Source organism: Haliotis rubra, unplaced genomic scaffold (assembly GCF_003918875.1).
Source record: "Haliotis rubra isolate DU_JTF1 unplaced genomic scaffold, ASM391887v1 Scf699, whole genome shotgun sequence".
Taxonomy (NCBI): domain Eukaryota; kingdom Metazoa; phylum Mollusca; class Gastropoda; order Lepetellida; family Haliotidae; genus Haliotis; species Haliotis rubra.
Window position 1 is genome coordinate 212,310 of NW_025767411.1, and position 25,743 is coordinate 238,052.

Below are 25,743 nucleotides of genomic sequence, written 5' to 3' on the forward strand. Positions count from 1 at the left end.
AAAGACCATCTCTCTAAACATCTTCTGCTTGATGAATTCCAGTCAGCGTATCGGCAATACTATAGTACGGAGACTGCCTTACTGCAAGTGACGAATGAGCTTCGTTGTGCTGTCGACGATGGTAGGATTGCTGCTCTAGTGTTGTTGGACCTCTCTGCAGCCTTCGACACAATCGATCACCATAGACTCATGTCCAGGCTCACACAACAGTACGGACTTGAAGGTCATGCCCTTCAATGGGTGACGTCTTATCTGTCTGACCGACAGCAATCTGTTGTTGTTGGCACTGAGAGATCAAAAAGGCACTGTAATCACATGTGGGGTGCCACAGGGATCAGTCCTTGGTCCAGTCCTGTTTGTGTTGTATACCGGATATGTCGGAAGGATTACTACAGACCACACAGTTTCTCATCATGCCTACGCTGATGACACCCAGCTCCTGAAAGCATTTCATCTGTCAGATCTATCTACGTCTCTTCAGTGCATCGCTGAATGTACGCAGGACATCAAGTGCTGGATGACAGGAAACATGCTTAAACTTAATGACACAAAAACAGAAGCAGTTCTCATTGGTACAAAGCAACAACTGAGCAAGGTCCCAAAACCGACACCCTTACAGTCGCAGACTCTGACGTCAGATTCTCTGATGTGGTTAAGGACTTGGGTGTCCACATCGACTCTTCCTTGACTCTGGATGCTCATGTTAACCGTCTGAGCAGGACCTGCTACTTTCACCTAAGATCCATTGGTAACATTCGGTAATACCTGACAACTGCTGCAACTCAAGCCCTTGTTCGAGCTCTTGTTACATCTAGGCTTGATTACTGTAACAGCATCCTTTCAGGCCTCAGTTCTAAACTCCTTGATAAGCTTCAGAAGATCCAAAATACTTCCGCCCGCATCATCAGCAAGACTTCTAAACGTTCCCATATAACACCAGTGTTGAAAGAACTGCATTGGCTACCAGTTAGGGCCAGAATTGACTTTAAGATCCTCTGTCTGACATACAAGTGCCTCCATGGTTTGGCTCCCTCCTACTTGTCTGAACTCCTACATCCGTATGTCCCCACACGCAACTTGCGCTCAAACACACAAAACCGACTGGTCATCCCATCCTACAAACTGAAATCCTTCGGACACCGATCATTCTCTTACTCCGCGCCTGTGCTCTGGAACTCTCTCCCATGTGCCCTTAAAAGCTCTGCCACAATTGACATTTTTAAGTCCAGACTTAAAACCCACCTTTTCTCAGTATATTATGTATAACTTCATCTGTAAATACTCCAGTGGAAATATTCTGTAGCGCTTTGAGCATGCCTTAGGGTGTGGAAGGGGCGCATTATAAATATGCATTTATTATTATTATTATTATTATTATAGATATGTTCGTGTATTCCTGAGTTACGTCACCCGTGAAGGTTCGGGATAGAGTTGATCTTCAGTAACCCAGTCTTGTCTTAAGAGGCGACTAACGGGATCGGGTGGTCAGGCTCGCTGGCTTGGGTGACACATGTCATCGGTTCCCAATTGCGCAGATCGATGTTCATGCTGTTGATCACTGGATTGTCTGGTCCAGACTCGATTATTTACAGACCGCCACCATATAGCTGGAATAGTGCTGAGTGCGGCGTAAAACAAAACTCACTCACTAAGTTAAGTAAAAGTAGTATATCTAAATCTTTACAGTGCAGTTAAAAGCAAAGCCATGTGTAGGCCAACAGCAAATGGCCGGTTGGCCACGGAAGCTTAATATTGTGGATGAGGTACTCGGTACTGCAGACTGACCATACATGTACTGTACATACGATACAAAGATGCCTGAAAGTGAGAATGTATGTAGAATTCTGATTTTCAACGGGACTGGACCCTCATAAAACGCAGGGGGGCAGATGATCCCCTCTGAGATGCTATCTGTGCGTTGCTGTACTATCATGTAATTGCATATTTGACGCCGAATAAAGTGTTGTGGGCCCGCTGAGGAACTTCTCTGTTTAAGGAGACAGATAGCCCAACTAAACAGCCCGGGATACATTGTTACACATGATTAGATTAAAGTTTTTTATTTCAAAAGTAGGTCTAATTCATTTATTTTTATCAGATTTGTTGAGGCAAGAGCATTAGGATTTTACTGGAAAGATACATGTACTGTCATCTTTTATATCAGTTCAGACTGCACACACTGCAATTTTGAAATATATACCCCAATGTATTAGGCGCGTTCGCACATGAACCTGCCACCCACTGCATTTTATAGATTGGGTGAAGCACGTGCTTTACATGTGCATTCTAGTATGATCGACTGTTTGAACTAAAAGTTATAAAATTGCCCTTAGTTTCAGGTTGTGCTTATTTAACGGTCATGTGTATATTTAGTTACAACACGTATACTCGCTACAGATGTTGATAAGGCGTTTAACATGGGCCTTAAAAGACATGTACATCTCAAAACGGCATGGCAGTTTACCCAATTCTAGAAAAAGTTGAATAGTACACTTTATTTTAAAAAAGCAGAACCTTATCTTTTACAACGTAAGAGTAACACTTTCTCGATTTGGTTGTAGATCATACGATGGTTTTAAAGATAAGACAATGATAAATTTGTACAATAACGAACTTTTACTTCGTGTTGTATGTATTAAGATTGAATATACTTCGTGTTGTATGTATTAAGATTGAATATAATCAGCCAAATGACATGCTAGTAATGACAATTTAAAGAAAACCGGTAAATAAGTAAAACATTTTTACATTTAGTTTAATTTTCAACACTTTTGGATGGAACAGTGATTCCATTCGCCGACGTTGTTCCATTGTGCTTTATTTAGTGGTGATATGACACCGAAGTTGCTATAAGAGATCAAGTCTTAAATAATAATAACCACTCCACCTTTTAGTGCTTCGTCGATCATGTTTGTTTCTTTCTGTTTGTATTATTCGTTGTTGCCGCATTTTGATGATTCAGACGATGAGTTACACAATAGCACCATATTTATGATGGGCATGCATAGAAGATTACTATTGCATAAAATACATTTGCATACACCGAATATTATCATTACGTGAAATCCCTAGAAAGTCTTTGCTTTCTCACTTAAACTAATACGAGACTAATTCAAATACAACATGGACGCATCACACAGATACATATAAGTACATACCACATACACACAAACTCATATAAAGATGAATATATCGCTTTATCGCCATATCGCCGTTTCGCCATGTCGCTTAACCATTTCGCATTATCGCAATTTCGCTTTATGGCAGTCTCGCTATATCGTCATATCGTTATGTCGCATTATCGCCGTGTCGCCTGTTTATATCGCATTATCGCCGGATCGCTATTTCGCAATATCGCTGTTTCGCCATTTCGTGTCGTGTCTTCGCAATGTCGTGTCGTGCTATCGCCATTTCGTGTCGGGTTATCGCCATTTCGTGTCGTGTTATCGCAATGTCGTGTCGAGTTATCGCAATGTCGTGTCTTGCTATCGCCATATCGTGTCTTGCTATCGCCATATCGTGTCGTGTTATCGCTATTTCGGTTTTGGGCTGTATCGCAATATCGCTATATCGTGTCGCTATATCGCAATATCGTGTCGTGCTATCGCTTTGTCGCAATATCGCCTAGATTTTTCAGGCCAAACATTCCACCATAAAATTCAGTATGTATCCTGTTTATTGCCATGTGCCGAACCATCCTGACATTGAATCTTGTACACAAATATTGATGTTTGTGTAATTTTCTCTAGAGTATAAAACCCCTGTATCCCTGGTGTTAGCATCTTGGATATCCGGTGCATATTGACTACGTCCTTGTTCACACTCCATAGTGGGTGGGGAGCAGGCCGTACTGAACATTTTGTTTCATAATGGTTCAGAAGAGACGCTATGAATGAATCATCAAGAACTGTTTCTTCCCCTGTTGATTCCTGGGCACGTTTCCTAGTGTTTGAGGCAGCGGATTCCCTTCCAATTAAATTACAACCTTTTGCTATTTCCAAGGCTGTTTCAGGTATTTGTGGGGAAGTTCGAAACGTCACCATTCTTTATAGTGGCTTACTTCTGGTTGAATGCGGACGGAGAGAGCAGTCACTAAATTGAGGTTGCTGTGCACAAATCATTAAACGTGTGTCGCAGCAATTTTCGGGACAGAGTTCGCTTTCTATCCGACATGTCTCCATGAACATCATCATGATCAGTTGTATCAGCTGTAAAACGTTTCACCGACAGAGTTGTAACTGCCTCTCGATTTGATGCACAATGAGATAGATACATTAAAATTTTCCACAAAAAGGTATCTATCTACTGAATTAGTTGAAACCTTTGAAAGACTATTTATTTTAAATAACGTGACAGACAAAATACTCCCTTGTGGAACACCCTGATCCTGACTGTAATGATCAGACAAGATTGGACTCGGACTTAAAATTACCTGTCTGTTAACAAATGTGATAGGAAATGAAGAAAACGACCTCTTAAACCAAAATTATGTACATTCTTTAAAATACTGTTCTTACCGTAGGTAAAAACAGTAACATAAGAAGAAGAAGAAGAAGAATATTCAGTATTTATGGCCACATGACCAAAAGTACAATTCAATAAGCAAAATATAGCACATGGTCAGGAGAACAATTTACAATTTATACAGGTAAATATAGTTTAAGATAAATTGCAATATTTTTTAGGAGTTTTACATTCTTTGTTGCAAGCAGCTGGGTAAACTTTGATCTGGTTGGAGATATAATATAAAAATCAGGAATGTACAAAGAGCGTTGTTGTGAATAAAATGGACATACGAGTAAGAAATGATACTCATCTTGTATCAAATTACAATTACATTTATCACATTTAATGGAATCAGCATTTACCTTATTAAAACGGTTGTGTTGAATTTTTAAGTTTATGACTCATGCATCTGAATTTAAATAAAACTCGTAAGAGATCTTTATCATAGCAAAACTCTGATATATATTTTTCCGGTTCAAGTACAGATTTATATGATGAGTAATGATTTAAGAATGATCAAGAAGTGATTTTTTGCATACCAATTCTGTATATCTATATCTTTACATCTCTGTTTAAAAACACTTATAAAACTTGTTACATCGCCACAATCTTGCGATAACCACACAAAAGAAAACCCAGAGTGAAATAAAAGTAAACGTACATGGATACCCAGTTGCGACCACCATTGTCGTCGTATGTTTTAACATTTCATAACATGCCTTTGGAATACGATAACTTTCCATATTCAGGAGTCTACACCAGTACTTTATACAACGGGTGAAATACTGTACACAAAGATGGCTTCTACCTGTTTCACCGAGTACAATATTTGAAGATACAGTTTTGCTAACACGAAGATATCTTTTGAAATAATAACTTTGTATTTTTTCAATGTTTGCACGATAGGTAAACCCCCATATTTCTGCACCATAAAGCAGAATCGGTGCAATTTTGCTATCAAATATAGTAGATGCCACATTCAAAGAGATATTTTGATAAGTTCTGAAAAGAGAAAATATCGGAAATGAAGCCTTCCTAGCTTGTAAAGCTAATGTTTCACATGCTTTAGACCAGTACAATTTTGATGTGAAAACAGTAACATACAACTTTATGGATGACAACTTCTTGTTTATTGGATAGCGCGAGATTCTTACACCGTTATCAAACATTTTTGTTTCGATGTAGATTTTCAGACCGTTATCAACGTTTTAGCTTTATAATATGCAATAAACAAGAAGCTGTCATCCATAAAGTTGTATGTTTCATTTTTTACTCAACAACTTCTAGAATGCCGATCAAACAATTAGTATGTTTTGTAGGCTTTCTCTAGGTCAAACGAAATTGAGACTATGGCATATTTACAAGCATTCCAATCGTACTAAATGATCAATAGTACTTCTATTTTTCCGGAAACCACATTGTATGTTTGGAATTAAGTTATTGCTGTCTAGATACGAAAATCACTATCGTAGTGATTTAAAAACATCGTAGTGATATAAACAGGACTCTCTATTGTGAGGAAAGAAATAGACACAAGCCCTTTGGTAGAAGATATAGACCAGACTTGCGTAAACGAAATGTTGAAAGATTATGCAACGCAAGTGGTTCACAACAGCGTTTTGGAAACAAATACGAAAATCAAGAATAGAACAAACAGGCAATAGAATCACCAAAAACCTCATGGCTTACTCATTTTAAAAAGGTTTTAATACTGACTCTGTTTTTTTATGATTCTTTCACAAACACTAATATGCAAGACGATGCAATAAGTATCTTACATAGATTACGGAAACAATAAATTCCTGAATGTTACCTCTCCAAGTCACCTACTGAAGCATTTAAACAATTCCTGTCTTCTAATGACAACTGTATCAACTAGAAATTATCGCAATACATTTACAATGCAATGTCTAAGCTTGATACTCTGTTAAAGAACGAATAAACTGTTTTTTGTACTCTTTTAACCATTACATATGAAAGACGCATGGTTAGTCTTAAGCGGAACACAAAATTCATTCCTAAATTTAATACTTAATACCGAGCGATTAAAAGTCGTCTGCTTCACTCTTGCCCGCCAACGGCAAGGTAAAGTCTGTAACAAGCTCGTCATTTTGCTGATTTATCGACGTCAATAAAGACATGCCGAATCGTCGTGTTGCCGCCAATTGCTCCCAGGGGTCGGGTGATGGTGTCACCATGCACATATGTCCACCGGACCCCACAGTTGTCCTAAATGGGTTATGTTTATGAGTGCAATGCGACCGTTGTGGAAGCCTATATTTGTTTTCATCGAAATTTTGCATCACACAGCTTGTATCATAACGATATATAACCGTTATGACAACAAGAGATTTTGACAGAATCGTCTATGAAAACAAGTTGTAACTCGGAAGCTAGGCAAAGAAGGTGACAAGATCAGATGACAGTAGATTGTGAAAACATAAAGCTTTCATTTTTTTCACAACAATTGCCACGATTGAGCCTGTAGTATATAAAAAATCGGATGGCTTGATCCCTAGTTCGCTTTCCAAGATAGAAAATGCTCCTTAGATTTGTTTTCATCGAGTTACAAAATCAAAACTACTTACTAGTTGTATTAAATGATTGATGACCAAAAGGATTGTGCATGACACAACTTGTCACATAACGATTACTTCCTCGGAAGCGAGGTTGTGGTCGAAGTGACAATAATATTGTAAGTAGTCTTATATTGGCACTCATCTCGCTTCCAAGAGTGAAATTGTTATGTCATAAGCTATGTCACGCAAAATCCTATTGGCCATCAATCAAATACATATTTTACTACCAGTAGAAAGTAGTTTTGATTTTGTAACTCGGTGAAAACAAACCTAAATAGCATTTATTCTCAGGCTGGCGGATGTTCTGGACAGGGAGCCGCCATGTTTAGAGATTGTGACGTCACGGGCTAAAGTCAGTTCGAGAATCAATTAGATTATGGTTTGTTTTCATCAAGTTAGAAAATCAAAACTACTTCCTATTCGTAGATAAATATGAATTTGAATCATGACCAAAAGGATTTTGCATGACACAGCTTGTAACATAACGATTTATAACTGTTATGACAACAAAAGATTTTGACAGAATCGTCTATGAAAACAAGTTGTAACTCGGAAGCTAGGCAAAGCAGGTGACAAGATTAAATGACAGTAAATTGTGAAAACATAAAGCTTTCATTTTTCACAACAATTGTCACGATTTCAGGTTTGGACAAACCTGTAAACAAGATAATTTACACACAGGCATACCTCACATTGCGTCATGGAGACGCGCCCCTCTGATTGGTTGGAATTTCGTTCGCGGGAGACAATTGTGTAAGAGGTCGATTTAAGGTAATTAAATGTCGAAATGAGTAGTTTTAATGACGGGGTTGCAGTAATAACGATGCCATTAAGTGGTTTATGTATTTGTACCCACCTAGAGTATATGGGATCTTTAAGACCATCTGTGTACTCCAGCTGTATATGATTGTATAAAGCATGCAACTCCATGAAATACAATAAACATATTTTTGACTTTCTTTATACCAGTAGCTATGTGTCCGTCGGTTTCGTGGCTTCTTTAGTTGACAAAAGGTTCGTGTGTTTACAGAGTACAGTGATAAAGATCCTGTATTGAAATTAGTAACATGTCCGTACATTGCAAATATATTTCTTATGCTAACCTTGAACATTGGTGCTAGTATTGCCTGTCAGGAAATCAATGGCAGAGAGTTCAATAAGTTGGTTTGTATTTCGTGTAGATTGCCAAAATGAGACTAAAGGGTTAACCGGGAATCAGTCCGTAAATTAACTCAACAAATAACAAAGACATGAGCTATAATTAACCACGGTATTCTAAAGTTAACTAAGTTAACAAATCAATACAAAACAATGCAAATGTATCACTATAGCAAAAGAAAATAGTATGACAGTACAAAGGAATACAACCCAAATGATATTGAATACTTGGAAATCATTACATTTACAACAATAATAACTCTATTTCAAACATGAATCATGCCACTTGACATCTTATTGTTTAGTGCACAGATGTAGATTCTTACACCCTTATCAAGCTAAAAGTGACTACAACCATGTGATGAGAAGTATATTTACTTAGTATGATATGACAAACTGCACATTACCATTATCAACGGCATGGAATTGAAAAGCAAGAGGCAAATAATAGGATAAGTCCAGGTGGGGACTAAGAACAACAAATATCATAGGTGACGAAGCAGGAGGGATGTAGTAGTAAAAAAAGTTCATAGGGTGCTATGATAGAGTCTATAGCTTGAATAATTCGTCTTTATGTCACTCATAAATTTGTGGGCTTCATTTCTGACTAACGTCAAGAATGCCGACCAAACAATTACTACTTCAAACGTCAAAAAACGGCTTGTTACTACTTAGTATTTACAACAGATTTGAGTATGGCTTCGCTGTCTACAGGCCTTACAACAATCCGTGTTAATATCCAGTTTGACTTGACGTATTCGAAATTCCTGATAAAGTTGCTGCTGGCTAAAACATGTTTGTCTTCCGTTTGGTTGCCCAATCATGATTGAATCGTTGGTCGTATAATGTTTGCTGCTGCTGCCTAGGTAGCACTTAACAGATCAGTCATATATCTTCCTGTATCATAAGTGACTGTTACTACTTGCCATTTAGAAAAGTGAAACACATGGTATATTTGAGATTACATTTTCTTAGTAAACAGATTCTAGTATTTTGTGGAAGCAGCTGTGGCTAACTGGGTCAGATAGCTAAGTTTTTGCACTGGCGATTAGGTGCCAGACTCTGGGAGTGTGGGTACGAATCCCCGATGGGACTCAGCCCAACAAAAGTATTAAGCTCTGTACTTTGTTGTAATCCCAAACATAAGATGTGTTACATTTGACCACTTTCTAAATGGCACTCTGTATTCACGGTATAGGATTAATTTGCATATATGCTTACTTGTGAACGTATTGTCTCCATAGGAAATACATATGTTTACATAAAATGACGTTGATAATTCGGCTGTAGAATTCGGCTCTTTCGATAGTTTTGCGGTGGTGATTTGGATTTTTTTAGGAAATGAACGTTTAATGCTGAGGAAGTGTGTTTCCAGTTGACAGTAACCCAGGACCAATGTTTGTTTTGACGATGTCATTATGAGTTAAGAATGAAGCTCAAGAATTTCACAGGCCCAGTGGTTTATGTTCACTGTCATTCAGTACTTGAACGTTGCTGACTGGTAAGCTTTACAATGTAGAATTGAAATCAGGCACGAACAGTAACATAGAAACTTTATAAGCAACAGAAATAGTAACTTTGTAGTGGAAATACCAGCGATCAACAGCATGAACAACAACAACAACGGTCTTGTCTGGAGTCCAAGTAATCCGTTGGCTTGCGGATCTGAAATGAAATGGAAAGTTCTGCAGACTGGGTTGATTGCTTACATGCGAGCTGCTCGGACTGCGTGTTGTCGATGCAGCAACACTGTGCCATAATTTGAACATACAAATGATCATCATCATTGAATCATCGTGTACCGAATTTCCCAATATACTTCAGATGGATTACAACGCTATTCCTCACGTTTCGGAACTTTTTTTAACTGGTCGGAATCTGATGGCGGACCGTGACGGTCACGACTTTGAGCTCTCTCTCAGTGAAAATCAGGATATATTAGATAACAGTGTTGAGAAAACATACTCAGAACTGACAAATGTGATTCTAGATGACGTAGGACTGTTTTCCACGCACGCAGAAGTTGTGGATATGGATAGTACACAGAATGGAACCCAGCATGAGGATAAAGGATTCTCACAAACAAGAGACGAGGACAGAGACGACACAGGTCACAGTAATCGTGAGTTTGTGGCATTCTTAAACGATAGCCAGACTATGAATTTACCAAAACAGACATTTATTGAACAGTTACGTGACTGTGTGAAATGTGATTTACATGAACTTGAAATGTGTCGATTTGAATTGTACACAAAAGCAAGACAAAAAACTGATTTTCCTTATCAAAATGATAATTTGAAAAAGCGGCTGCATCCGAGAAGGAAAAACGGGGAATGATTGTTTCTATCTTTTACGGGCATGTAATGGAGAATTCAGTGAGGAATTGTGTGACATGTTTTATGTGCCTAAAAAGTCCAAAGAATCTGTCAGCCAGTGTTCCGATCATGAAAAGTGTTCGGCACAAATTAGAGTACAAAAGTCCATTGTTGTGAAGTTACATACAGACCTATTGTCTCTTCGCGGAGAGTATGCTCAAGACGTGGACTTGTTCTCTAGACTAATCAAAGACAATGCCCGTGAAATAAATGACCTCAAGGAGATTGTTAAATCCCAAGCGGCCATCATTCAAGACTTATCGGCAAACATAACAGCACTGTGAATGAGTCCACTCGAACCCCTGATGAGGAGATAGCAGAGCTTAGTACCCCCGATGATGAGAATGCAGGTATCAATGTCGTTGGACAGACGTCAACAGAAATTGTATGTGAAAAAGTCAGTAGTACCATTAATCCAGACTTGACACCTCGCATATCCATTGAAAGCCAATCGTGTGATATATGCGGCCATTCGGGCAATGGCGTCACTAGATCTGAGAAACAGGGCAGTAAGAAACATGTTATTGACAGTATGGTGGATAGGTTAATCCAGTGTTCACAGTTATCATTCTTTTCGGAGCAGAATGATTCACAGACACATATGGATGATGTAATGGATTACGTGGAGAAAAGTGACATCTTCCAAAGCGTTAATGGAGAACAAAACAACGTGTCCACATGTCGTCGTACCCAGCTGAACAAATCATATGATATTCAGGTAACCTGTAACACAAACGAAGAGAATACCAGGCAAGTGAAATCTGTGAAAAGGAAAAGAATTCAGAGATTCAGAGGAGTAGTGAGTGGAAACCGGGTAGCTAGTTTCTTCATTGGAGGAATAGACAAACGGTGTAAAAGCGCAATGAGGGACTTTCTTCAGGATAAAGGTGTCCGGGTTACACATCTCCGCTTTAATTGTAACCCTAACAAGAGATCAGCGGGGGATTGAACGTTCCTACAGGCATGTCATAAAGACGATCCAAGGCCTCCCAAAGAGAACTAGGACTGATGTGTGTCTTGGTCTCCTGGGTTTACTACCTCTGGAAGTTGAGATAGATAAAAAGAAACTCTTGTTTGCCGGAAACCTCATAAACATGAACACATCTTACCTTCCACACCAGGTGTTTCTGACAAGGTTACTGTGCTTTGTTCATGGTGTGTGTGCACAACCGAGAGGTTTCATTCCTGATCTGATGAGACTCCTCCAGAAGTATCAGTTGACAAATGTGCTAGAAGACTACTTGTCAACTGGCATAATTCCACGTAAGGCTTCTTGGAAACAAAGTGTGAAAGCCGCTGTTTGGAAGTTCTATTCCGCCTCTTGGACTGATAGGATAACGGTTGAACCAGATCTCCAGTGGTTCGCACAGATACACAGAGATCTGTGTGTTCATCCAGCATGGACATTGTCACTGGAAGATCACCTGTACCGAACCACGTCCAAGTTCCTGGTGCAGTTATGTTCCAGCATTAGATACATTAAAGATACTGTGTACCTGTGTGAGGAGTGTGGACGGTTATATAGTGATGCGTGTGTTCATGCTGTCGTGCAGTGGGATAATTTACTCTCTGTGAGAGATCAGCTGTGGTGTGAACTGATCAACATTGGTCCTTTGGACTTCAGTGCATGGTTCCACAACTTGTCAGACATTGAGATGGTGTTGTGTCATGTAGGCCTCAGTATGGACTTAATGCAGAGGATCAGAGAACATTTACTAGTGTGGCTGTAAGGTACATTCATCTGATGTGCAGAGAAGTCACACAGCACTGAGCAGTGCAGCCAGCTTTCTGAGAGACTCTATGTCACATAACAATGTGACTGTGGTGTAAATATTACCTTTTTGCAACTTGTACATGTACTCTCCCAACTTGGAGGATAAATAAATAAATATATATATATATATATATTATATATATACAAATGATCATCATCATTGAATCTCCGTGTACCGAATTTCCCAATATACTTCAGATGGATTACAACGCTATTCGTCGTTTCGAATAACTATGTATTGATATTCTAAGTGTTACATCTACACACAAGGAGTTAATCGTAAGAGGTGACTGGATGGTCAGGTTCGCAGACTTCATTGATGCATATCATCATATTCCAACTGCATGGACAGCTGTCACAGAGAGCTGGAATATTGCTGAGCGCAGTGTCAACAAAGGAAACAATAAACTTGGACTGATCAAAAGGTGACTACTATAAACCGTTTATAACATTCTTACCTACATCAATTACTTTCCAATTTGTGATGTTAACTTTTGGTTTCTCCCAACACAACATTAATTCCAGATGCAAATTGCACACGGAAGCATAACATTTCTAACAAAAGAAATAATGTTATTTCAACATCTGGTAGTTTTCTTGCCTGCCAAACAGTCCCTCTGCAAACTGTGATAGATGAACTTTTCAGAAGTGTTGAAATGTTTGCTCATTAGCATTATCTTCTTATTTATAATTCTCACTTCTAGTGGAATGTGAGAGAAAGCAACAATCTCTCTCAATCTTCTTTCGGTCACTCAGTTTGCCAATATTGAGGTGGTAGTATCCCCTCATAGAACGCTTAACTCATGTCGAGGCATTATTCGAGACAGAGATCGGTGCCTGTCCGACATGTCTGAACAAGAAATTCAATCTGAACTAGAAGATCAAGGTGTAACATCCATTAACTCATTAAGCCCGAGAGCCCCATCACTACTCAACACCTGGAAGCCCTCGCTGATTGCCCACTCTCTGTGCCGACACTAATTAGTGCTAGTCACACCTGATTTCCCTGGCTGGTTTCGGGGATCACAGGAAACTGTCTAGTCGTACAAACAAGTCCTGATTGTTTAATTGTGTCGTAAAGATATATGTTGAAAGAAATCAGGTGTGAATACATGTCGTGTATTGCAAGCTTTATGTAATTTTATTGCAAGTTTCTCTTGTAGACCTTTTGTCGGCTTGTACATTTATATTTTATCACAATATGCATACACATGTATTCTTTGTATGTAACAGATGAGACACACGTTAACAAATTCTCTCTCTTATATCATTGTGTGAGGTTTAAATTTACAAAACATCTATGACAATGACATACTGTAAAGAAGAATTTACTTTCATACTTTATAATCTGTGACGAAAATAGCGGTTCTGCCGATACATTTCGTGTGTTTACGAATGATTTTAATGAAAGTACTATAAGGCTAGTCTGTGACTAGCACAAAGCACATCAATAGCATTGCACTTTATTTCATACAGATTTAATGCAGAAAACATACGTGACCATACAAACATACATATACAAAATGTATACTACATATTCCTTGCATAGACATAAAACAAAGAGTCACGTGATAGGGCGTCATCAAATTTCCCGAATAGAACGTTCGGTATCAATGTAGTGGCTGGTCATATGTTATCTGCGACCAATCGTATCATGAGATACCTGTCACAGAGGAAAGGACAGGTGACGGGGCGTGGGCGAAATTTCTGAAGAGCACGTTTGGTCACTCAGCAGCTTGGATAGAGATTGGTTATTGGCTATATCGTTGACCAGTCGATATGCTGGGTTTCGGCTTTATCAACTCAAGCTATCATGTAACAGTTTGTGTATTGTAAACATACAAACTGGTAACGATGTATGAAATACACACATACGACAAATAGGAGTAGATAGTCACTTTGGCGAGTTTATTTGTCCTCATTTTAGTGTTTTTCGATAAGTAAAACAAAGCGATTGAAATCCAACCACTGAGTAGAGGTAGTATTTATTTTCATATACATTTTATGCACACAACTAGTCCATAAGACATAATGGTTTCTGTACATGTAAATATAATCTTCACCTTGATACGAATGACTATCCAAACTAGAGTACACGCATTACAGAATTCACGAGGTGACACTATACTGAATTATTATAGTGTATAAACTTGCAGTTGACACCCCCACTCCCAATATTTATGAAGGTGGGCGTGCCTATATCTTTACTGAATGCAAACGAGGTTCATAAGATTACAGATGTGCATGCACGTATAAACATCACAGAGAGGGGCGTGACTACATAAAGCAAGATGTCCAATGATATAACAGCGCATCTGTTTATTTTACACTTGTCACGGGACAAACCTTTCAACAAGGACGTAACTACATATGCATTCTACCGGAGGCTGTTATGTCAAGGTCGAAAGAGGCTTTCAATTATCTCATTACTGTAATCTGCTTGAATGTGTATCGATACCGTAACTGATATACTATCCAGCTTTTATTGACGATGGATCAATAGAGACTGAGTTGATTGATACACGTGATACTTGCACCGGATTTGATAATTACACAGATCAAATACAAACGTTTTACAGAATGCCCATGTAAATTGCATAGAAAACTGACAATTCAAATCAACATGAAACTTTCAACAGCTTGAACAAAAATGCTTGAAATACCTTTGTATGGCTTACATGTAATAACTTATGATATTACTTCTGTCCATGTGTGACAATGTTTTGAATTACCAACTTACTGTCTTTTGTAACAAACGTAGTAAAACATTTCATTGTTGTAATAACACTGACATGTATACACTGTATATGTATTCGATGCAAAGGCGCGACTTATCACTTTATATTCGCTCAGGTAACATTACGAACTTTAGATTATGGAAAACAACTAGTTACAATTCAGTAAACTTCAAATTAGTAAGTTCAGTTATGTTTAATCTATTCGAGCTTGGATGTATAATTACTTGTGTTTATACATTATGTTTCAGGATATGAAACATGACAACGTAATGATGCCTAAAAAGTAAATTCAAACTATTCTATTGTGTCTGAATTCTGTGTATGTCCTTGAAATTTCGTATATTGTTTCCTATTTATTAGGTAGTTGAAGGAAATATAATTTTTAGTAACCTCTAAACCATTACATCTAATTCAATCAAGGTGCGTACGAAGTATTTTCGTATCCATTCCCAAGGAAGAGTACCAGGCACTTACCTCTGTAAAAACATCATAATCCCCTTTCTCGCCGACATGCGTTCATTTGCTAAACGTTGTACAAGCATATGATAATGATTAGCAATTGTTATCAAAACACTTTAAATACTTCTTCTAATTGATACTAAAGGTGGGATCTCTTGTAAGAAAAGCTAACATTTGCTCAGTACTGCTAAATTGGTTGAAATAATAGGTACAGTGCGATTTTTAAAAGTACAACACACATGTGCGTCTCTCGCTGAATAAGAGGTGCTTTCTGTTGACGACTGTATGTGGCTCTCGCTGTGAGAAACTGCTAATTACCTGCCCATAAACACGTCACTCGCTGTGAGGAGCTGATTAATTTGCCCCTTATATGCGTCTCTCGGCCTTAATGAGTTAAACGTTTCACGAAAAAAATTGATGGCACTGTTAAAAACACAAACACATATCTTGTGACTTTTGCCTGTGCATTAGTTCCACGTTCCATTAAGGCTGGTTATTTGAATATCGGAGTGGTGGTGTATATCCCCACTCCACTCCGATGCTACACTTGTCAGAAATTTTGCCATGGCTCAAAATATTGTCACTGTCATGTTGTGTGTCATCGGTGTGGTGAACACCATGATGTTTCAGATTGTCTAAAAGACATTAAATGCGCAAACTGTGGAGGCAGTCATGTTGTCTCTTCAAAGTCATGTCCTGAGTGGCAAAAACAGTCTGAAATAGTCAAAATCAAATACAAAAATAACGTTTCTTTTTTTGAAGCCAAGAAACTACGCAAGCCAGACACAAAATCCTATCACTTTGTCCGATTCTGCTGTAGTTACCCGGTCTGTACCAACCTCATCTATCATGTGTCAGACTGAGTTAACGTGGGTAATTTCAGATCAGCCTCTCAGTCTTAGTACAAACACTCAACCAAAAAATGTATCTTCAGAAACACAAACTAATCAAATTGTGGTTCAAACCGAGCATAATGTTGACAAATCAGACATTCAAAAAACAAGAAAAGGAAAAAAAAGGCAAAACAAACAGTCGAAAGTTGGGAAGCTCCCTCCTACGGACATAACCATTGAAAACGCATTTGCTCCTTTGGATATGGAGGTGACTCCATCTCAGGAGAGAGGAAGATACATTTCTTCCTCACATTCACGGACTAGGTCGCCAGTTGAGCCTCCATTACTCAATCGGTAAATCTAATCCAGTGGCATTGCAGAGGACTTAGAAAGAATATAAATGAAGTACAGTTATTAATTCAAGATTATAAACCGTCAGCACTGTGTTTCTAAGAGACGTATCTTAAACCTACTGACACATTTGACTTAAGACAATACAATTCTCATCATTTCTTTTCTCCACCAGGAGATAGGGCTTCTGGAGGGGCTTCTATTTTTATACGGCAGGGAGTCATTAACAGCCCCGTTCCTCTTAATACATATCTTCAAGCTGTTGCCGTCGGGCTAACTATGCACATTGTATTTACTCTGTGCTCATTGTATATCCCTCCCTCTACGCCACTACGACAATCTGATCTTCAACAGCTATACGATCAGCTCCCTAAACCATGCATTATCATGGGGGACCTGAATGGCCACAATCCTATATGGGGAAGCGTAAATACAAACAGTAAAGGGAAGATACTTGAGGAATTCATTAACGACAATAATTTATGCATACATAACGATGAATCTAACACTTATTTACATCCTGCTACTGGAATGTATTCAGCGCTTGACCTTTCCCTTACGGTTGCCAACTTATTAAATGAATTTGAATGGTCGGTCCATGATGACCTCTGTGGCAGCGATCACTTTCCCGCCATTCTGAAAACCATCAACCCAGTTGCTGATTCATCATCATCTAGGTAGAATTTTTAAAAAGCAAATTGGCAACTGTTTGAGATATTGTGTACTTCAAACCTCAGATCAGCTCACTGCTATAGCTGATCAAACAATACCTAAGTCCTCTGCAAATCCTCACATTCGCAAACCATGGTTCAATAATGAATGTAAACAGGCCAGAAAGAGTAGGAAGAAAGCCAAAAAGTTTTTTCGCAAACATCCTACAGTCCATAACTTAGACAAAGTGAAAATTTTAAATGCCAAGGCTCGACGCGCATTTAAACAGAATAAGCGTCAGTCTTGGAGAAACTATGTTTCCAAGATAAATTCACGCACACCTATTTCAAAGGTGTGGAACATGATCCAAAGAATTAAGGGCAAAGGTTCAAAATCTACTGTTCACCATCTGAAGGATGGTGACAATATATTAACTGATAAGTCTCACATTGCCAATAAGCTTGGTGAAACTCTCGCCAAACATTCTTCTTCGTCAAATTATGTCCCAGATTTTCAACATTATCAGAAACAACAGGAGAAGAAGAAAATAAATTTTAACTCAGACAACAGCGAAGACTATAATGAATTATTTTCATTACATGAGCTACACACTGCCCTTGAGCAAGCTCATGATACAGCAACAGGAGCTGATAACATACACTATCAGCTCTTGAAGCATTTACCGGAATCATGTTTGGAAACACTTCTAAATATTTTTGATTCAATATGGACTTCAGGGAATTTCCCAACTTACTGGCGTAATGCCATTGCAGTCCCTGTTCCAAAACCTGGCCGGGATCATACTGATCCGTCTAATTATAGACCAATCTCTTTAACGAGTTGTGTCTGTAAAACCATGGAAAGAATGGTGAATAATAGATTAACTTGGTATCTTGAAACCAATAACCTGATATCAAATATCCAATGTGGTTTCAGGAAAAGTCGTAGTACAATTGATCATTTGGTACGTTTAGAATCCTTTGTCAAAAATGCAATAGTAAATAAACAACATGCAGTATCGATATTCTTCGATCTCGAGAAAGCGTACGATACCACCTGGAAGTTTGGCATTTTAAAGGATTTACATGATTTTGGTTTAAGGGGTCGTTTACCTCTTTTTATATCACAGTTTTTATCAGACAGGCAATTTCAAGTTCGAGTGGGTTCAACCCTGTCTGACCATTATAATCAGGATCAGGGTGTCCCACAAGGCAGTAATTTGTCTGTTACTTTATTTAGTATCAAGATCAACAGTTTATCAACGGTTTTAAATGATTCAATTGATGGATCACTTTTTGAGGATGATTTTAATATTTCTTGTCGTGGTAAAAATATGTATACCATTGAAAGGCAATTGCAGTTGTGTTTAAATAAAATAAATAAATGGTGTCTTGAAAACGGCTTTAAATTTTCTAAATCAAAAACTAATTGTATACATTTCTGCCGTAAATATAAGCCTCATAAGGACCCAGAACTATCTTTAAATGGCACTCCCATCAAAGTTGTAAAGGAGGCTAAATTCTTGGGCCTAATTTTCGATTCCCATTTAACAGTCCTGCCACATATTAAATCCCTTAAAGCTAAATGCCTGAAGGCACTCGATTTGTTAAAGGTTGTCTCCAATTCAAAGTGGGGAAGGGATCAAACTACCCTCCTTCACTTATATAGATCATTGGTGCGATCTAAACTTGATTATGGCTCCATCGTATATGGTGGAGCCTGTAAAAGCAACCTTAAACTACTTGATTCTGTTCACCACCAAGGTCTCAGACTTTGTCTTGGATCATTTAGAACTTCTCCTGTTGATAGTCTCTACGTCGAGGCAGATGAGCCTTCTCTTACCCAACGCCTTATAAAATTATCTTTACAATATATTACCAAACTATATTCTAACGAATCTAACCCTGCATTTAACTGTGTCTTCAATCCTCTTTATGAGGATTTGTATAACAAGAAGTCTTCTCTTGTTCCGCCTCTTGGACACAGAATTAAACCATTCATTGCTGCTGCCGGAATTGAGCTGGAGAATATATCTCCTTCTCGTCTTCTTTCTTCTCCTCCTTGGCAATTGGTTAGGCCACAAGTTGACCTAACACTCACTAAATTTAAAAAATCCGAAACTAATGACTTACTATATAAACAAGAGTATAATCAATTAAAAAATAAATATAATACATATAAATCCTTATTTACAGATGGGTCCAAGGACGGTGGCGCAGTGGCATCTTCCACTGTCATTGGATCCAGAACAATATCTTCTAGAATACCGGATAACAGCTCTATATTTACAGCAGAAGCAAACGCCATATTAACAGCTCTTAAATATATTCAAAGACGCCCTAGACATAAACAATATATAATCTTTTCTGACTCTCTTTCTTGCCTTCAGGCTATTAAGAATCTATATTGCAAACATCCACTTTTTTAATTGAAATAATCGAATTATACAATGATCTTGCTACTGGCCAATGCGACATCGTCTTCTGTTGGTTACCCAGCCATGTTGGCATTTCTCGGAACACAATGGCCGATCTTGCTGCCAAGGCAGCACTACACAAATCTGTGACACCACTTCTGATCCCACCTCTGATTACAAAGCTAGCATTAGAACCTACATCCGTGATCTGATGCAAAAGAAGCGGGATGCCCAAGTAGGTATCAATAAATTACATGCAATAAAACCAACTATCGGTTACACCTACTTGGATTGTCAGTCCAGATTTGAAGAGGTCATCATACGACGATGTCGTATTGGCCACACATAATATACTCATGAGTACCTATTGAAAGGTGAGGATCCTCCGTTTTGTATCCCTTGTGATGAGAGAACCACGGTCAAGCATGTCATGCTTGACTGTGTTGAATTCTCCATCATAAGGGATATATATTTTAATGTCAAAAGAGTAAAAGACCTTCTTAGTAATGTTAATTATCATTTAATCATTGATTTTTTAAAAGATATAGATCTGTTAAATGAATTTTGATATATGTTTTGTAAATATATAAGGTTTTATAATTGGTAGTTTAGATTATCAACTTCAATTGTTAGTGGCTGTACCCTCAAAGGGGGTTGAAGTATTGTAAACTTATTGTCCTCCTGAGAGGGTACGTAAGTCCCAACACATTTAGAGTAGATTTAGGCTTGCCACGTTTTTAATCGTAGAATATGTGTGCTTTTAATTTATGGCTAGATTTCTCTTCTGTCGCCAATTGCTGAAGGGATGGTGTAAATCCAACTAGGGTCCATGCAGGTAGCACAAGTAATGTAAGTCCCCATGGTCCCTGGTATGGTGATCTACCTTTAGTTATTGGCGATTTATAGCCCATTTTTATACTGTATTGTTTTTCCCCTTATAGTTAAAACGTTTTAGATTTAAATACTAGTTTTACATACATCTCTGTGATATTCTAGTTGTTTTACTGTCCTTCGTCGGTAGTTTTTTTTTATGGTATGCATATATTTCATTTCAGTATCAAATTTTCGTGCAGTGGAACTGTAGAGGACTCCGGACAAATTTAGATGAGATACAGCTATTAATCCAGGATTTAACACCATCAGCGTTCTGTCTGCAAGAGACGTATCTGAAACAGACAGATAATTTTAAATTTCGTCAGTTTGAAACGTATCATTATTTTTCCCCTCCAGGTGATAGAGCCACTGGAGGTTCTACTATCCTTATACGACAGAATGTTATTCACAGCCCTGTTACACTTATCACTAATCTCCAAGCTGTTGCAGTGCGACTTACTCTGGGTGTAGCATTTACGTTATGCTCTCTGTCTATTCCGCCTTCATCGAACCTTCAGCTGACTGATCTTCAATCACTCTATGATCAACTCCCGCAACCATGTGTTATTATGGGAGACCTAAACGGTCACAACCCACTCTGGGGCAGTATTAACACTAATACTAAAGGCAAAATAATTGAAGATTTCATTTCCAATAATGACCTGTGCATATTTAATGATGATTCAAGCACCTATCTGCATCCTGCAACTGGCACTTATTCTTCTTTGGATTTGTCTCTTGCAGATTCTAACCTCCTGAATGAATTTGATTGGTCTGTTCATAATGACCTTTCTGGAAGTGACCACTTCCCAACTATCCTTTCAGAAATAACTCCATCTGATTCCCCATCGTATACAAGATGGAACTGTTCGAAGGCTAACTGGTCTTTATATCAAGTTATATGTAAATTGAAACTGCGACCTGAATGTTTCAGTGATATAACTGATCCCATTCAAACTTTTGCTGACGTTTTAAATGAAGTAGCTGATGAGTGTATACCCAAGTCCTCTACGACTCCACATGTACGAAAACCATGGTTTAATACAGGTTGTAGACAAGCCAGAAAAGCGAGGAAAAAGGCCGAGCGTTATTTCCGCCATTATCCAACTGTCCATAACTTAAATAAATTTAAAATACTCAATGCAAAGGCGCGTCGTACCTTTAAACAAAACAAACGACAATCTTGGAGAAATTATGTCTCAAAAATTAATTCACGCACGTCAATGTCTAAGGTATGGAAAATGGTTCAAAGAATTAAAGGCAAAGGTTCAAAATCTACTGTTCACCATCTTAAAGATGGTGATAATTTAATTACTGACAAGTCTAAAATTGCAAATAAAATTGGCGAAACTCTTGCCAAAAATTCTTCATCGGCAAATTACGTCCCTGAGTTTCAGAGATATCAGAAACAACAGGAAAAGACAAAACTTAAGTTCGAATCACATAACGGTGAAGATTATAACGAAGTGTTTTCATTACATGAGCTACATACACTACAAAAATGACTTGGTTTCCTGAAATCTGGAAACCATCCGTATACTGGGTAAATGGGGAATCCAGTTGGTTTCCATTCACTGAAACTAAGTAACTGAGTTTCCAACTAGATTCCATTTTGGATTCTATGATTTTTGCATTTCGGTAAATGGAAACCAACAAGAAACTAAGGTTATAGGTTTCTTGTTGGTTTCCATTCCTGGAATTTGCAATTGAAGGTTTCATGAAATGTAAACCAACATAAATCAAGAAAATGTAGTTTCATGTTGGTTTCCTGTGCACTGTTTTGAACTGAGTAACTTAAAATTTGCAAGTATTTGGCATGAAGTTGACCATCCTGGCATCCATTCATTGAAACTGGGTAACCTAGTTTCCTAATAGAATCCATAATGGATACTGTAAACTTATAGTTCCGGTAATGGAAACCAACAAGAAACTATGGTCATGTGTATACTGTTGGATTCCATTCCTGAAACTTAGTTTCGAAGATTAACTACTTTCATATCATATTACATTATCAGTAATTGCGTAGAATAATTATGAGGTCTTAAAATGCAAGAATATGCCTGGGGAAGGAACAGCAGATTTACATTTGAAAGAGTACGTAATTTGTAAGATTGCTTAGATGAACAAGAAGAAAGGTTACCCCAAATAGTTGGTGACGCATTGGTCAACTTTATATTTACCTGTTTTTGTTGAACCAAGATGTTGAGTGTGTGGAAACAACTGATATTGTGGGACACCAAATCACTATACTGTTATAATTTTGATATACAGTGAAGCCTCGTTAATCCGGACGGTTGCGTTTCTCAGTAAATTCGTCCGGATTGCGAATAGTCCGGACTATGACATGTATATGACACATGAAGTGTTTCACTTGTGTTCGACAATAACTGTGAAGTCTGACAAGCTTAGATGAACAATCCTCAGTTATCAAATTTTATCATTTATTACAATCTTAATTGTTATTAAATACCAATTATTTATCGTCCTTTCATATCATGGGGAATTTTGAAAATCTAAATAGATGGATGATATTCTACGATGAGTAACAATTTTCACTGTAGTAATGAAAAAGCTTAAACGTCAAAAAGTGAAATTTGAGGGAAAACTCGGTTTAATTATTTTTGCTTTAGAATGTGAAAGAGTATAAGCATTTAGGAAGTTAAGTATAATGTAATTCAAACAATTGTCAATCCGGTACATACATTACGGATTTCTTAATAACTAGAATATCAGGGAATTGTACTATGAATTGAGGTTGTGAGTAATGTTTACCATTAAAAGCATTTAAAGTTAGTATAAGCTTTGACAGTGAGTCCAAGTACTTGACAAACAATCAGTGTCATGTCATTTGTATGTCGGGGTCTGTGTGTCGGCGTCCTTGGGGTTGTCTCGTCTTAACGGGCACCTATCGTCAAAATTGAATTGCTGTAGAAGTAATAAGTCGGTAATCCGTGGGCACGCGCGAACCCGTGACATCTTATAAAAGCAATGTTTTTATGTACTGAAGTGGTCATTTTCGTCTTTTATGTCTTGAAATCACAACCAAATTTGGTCAGATAATGTTTTCACACCTGCCAATCGAAAAGGAATTAGGTATTTGTTATTACCCACAATGCCCCTACACACAATTGCCGCCATTTTGTCACTTGAACTCATGAAGTTGCTTTGAAAGTGGGCCAAAGTGTCTCCCGTTTTTTAACACAACAAGGAACCCAGCACAATGAATTATTCCTTCGCTTGTCCATGTTATCTGAATCAAGAAAATGGCAATGCAGAGTTACACTAAGCTTTGGAGGCTCGGGTACGTGAAAACTTGAAAACAGGAGCAGTCGTCGATCGCGGAGGGAGAAAGGGAACATTCCATGACCATGTCATGTACAGTGTAAATTTCGTGAATTAAACAATAGCTCATGTTATGTGTAACGTTTAATGTACATAAGTAGCTAGGACAATAAATATGAAATTAAAGTTATAGACTTGATGGAACTCGATAAGCAATTGCGTGTTGAAATGTTGGCAAGAGATATGGCTTCCTTTACTTAGTCAACTCAAGAACTCGATTGTGATTTGGATCAGGTCACATACGACTAAATGGTTCATTATCGTAATGTATGAAATATTGTCTTTGCAAGAACAATATGAACCACAAATATATCCAGCAATGTCACGACTCAAGATAGTTTTCAAACGTATTTAGAAGTATTCGAATATTATTGCAAGAAATCCAATGATTTGAAGTTCTATTTTAAAGTTTGTTATTGAAAATTGCCTGTGATATTTGTACCACTGAAAACAATTCAGTGGGGAATAGTGAGTCAGTTTGCATTTATAGGAATTCTCTGACCAGATTTGGTGCATGGTTAGAGTGAAGTTTCAAAATTCTTGGTCTAGTTATTAGAGTTACAAGACAGCCTATGACCAAAAAAAACGACAATATTTTTCAGCCAACTTTTAAGACGATATTTATCACGATACTATAATGCTGTTGAGTGGATAAATTGTCAACACAATATTTTTGGAAACTGTTTTTTAAAAGGTTTTCAAGTCAGTATAGGATAGATTACTGATGTATGAGGTAATTTAAGTTAATCATCTGATGTAAACAATTTTACACTTAGATATTTAACTCTGAATGAAGAGATGTGGGTTTTGTTAGATCCACAAAAGAAGTTTGCAAAGAAAGTTGGATATATAGAACGTTTAATAGGATATGTTGGGGATACAATGTACATTGATGTACATTGTCAACCTAAAATTATATGAACTTGTTAATGCTTCTTCTGATATTAGCATATCTACACCTTGCAAATTGATATTTATTCTTCTATTTTCATGCCTTATTGTTATCAAGAGTACAATATCACTTAGAAAGTTCCTGATTTTTCCCTTAATTTCTATATTTCCAGCATTCCATTGGGCCAGGGTTGGAAAAACTGAAGATGACTAACTGACCTTGACCTGCAACAGGTATGTGTAATCCAAACCCTTCAGTAAATGATGTACATAAAATTATCCAAATAATGTAAATCCTATGAATTAGAAAAATACATAAAAATTACACAACCACTATTTTCGCAATTTCCAACTGGAAATATTTTCCACTTATACACATCTCCTTTCAGAAGCAGTTTGGAGGTTTTGGACGAACAAGAGGGTTCGTTCACCTAGAAGACAAAGAAGTGGGAAAGCAGAGGCCTTTGTCCGCAAAGAACAACAAAAGATTCATATGTGTAAGTAAATTCTAACCGTTCTCAATTCTAATCTTACACTGGTTAAAATTTAAGGAAAACCTTATTTGAAAAAAATCAAGTTAATGTAATTTCTTGAAAATGTACACTGATATTCCAAAGAACTTTCAAAATAAACACTGTTTAATACGTGCACTGTATAATTATAAATATGCGGCTAAAAGAGTTTTAAATAGTACATAGTAAAGCGCCAACGTACATTATGGTTTGGTCTGGACATATTTCACCTTACACACAGCAATTAACAATTTATTAACGGTACCCCACTAAATAGTAGCTGCA

The 25,743-nt window shown here is 37.7% G+C and overlaps 1 protein-coding gene across 6 annotated transcripts in view; it reads right to left on the bottom strand.

Moving 5' to 3' along the window:
- The window catches only part of LOC124258565, a 245,541-nt gene that overhangs the window by 99,082 nt on the left and 120,716 nt on the right, over positions 1 to 25,743 (bottom strand). The window contains exon 6 of one of the 6 annotated variants that reach the window (XM_046692630.1): positions 9,837 to 9,908. The exons of the other annotated variants lie outside the window; for them this stretch is intronic. Within the exon in view, the coding sequence (XP_046548586.1) occupies positions 9,843 to 9,908 (66 nt within the window). The 3' untranslated portion in view covers positions 9,837 to 9,842. The remainder of the gene's footprint in view (positions 1 to 9,836; positions 9,909 to 25,743) is intronic. 6 annotated transcript variants of the gene reach the window in all.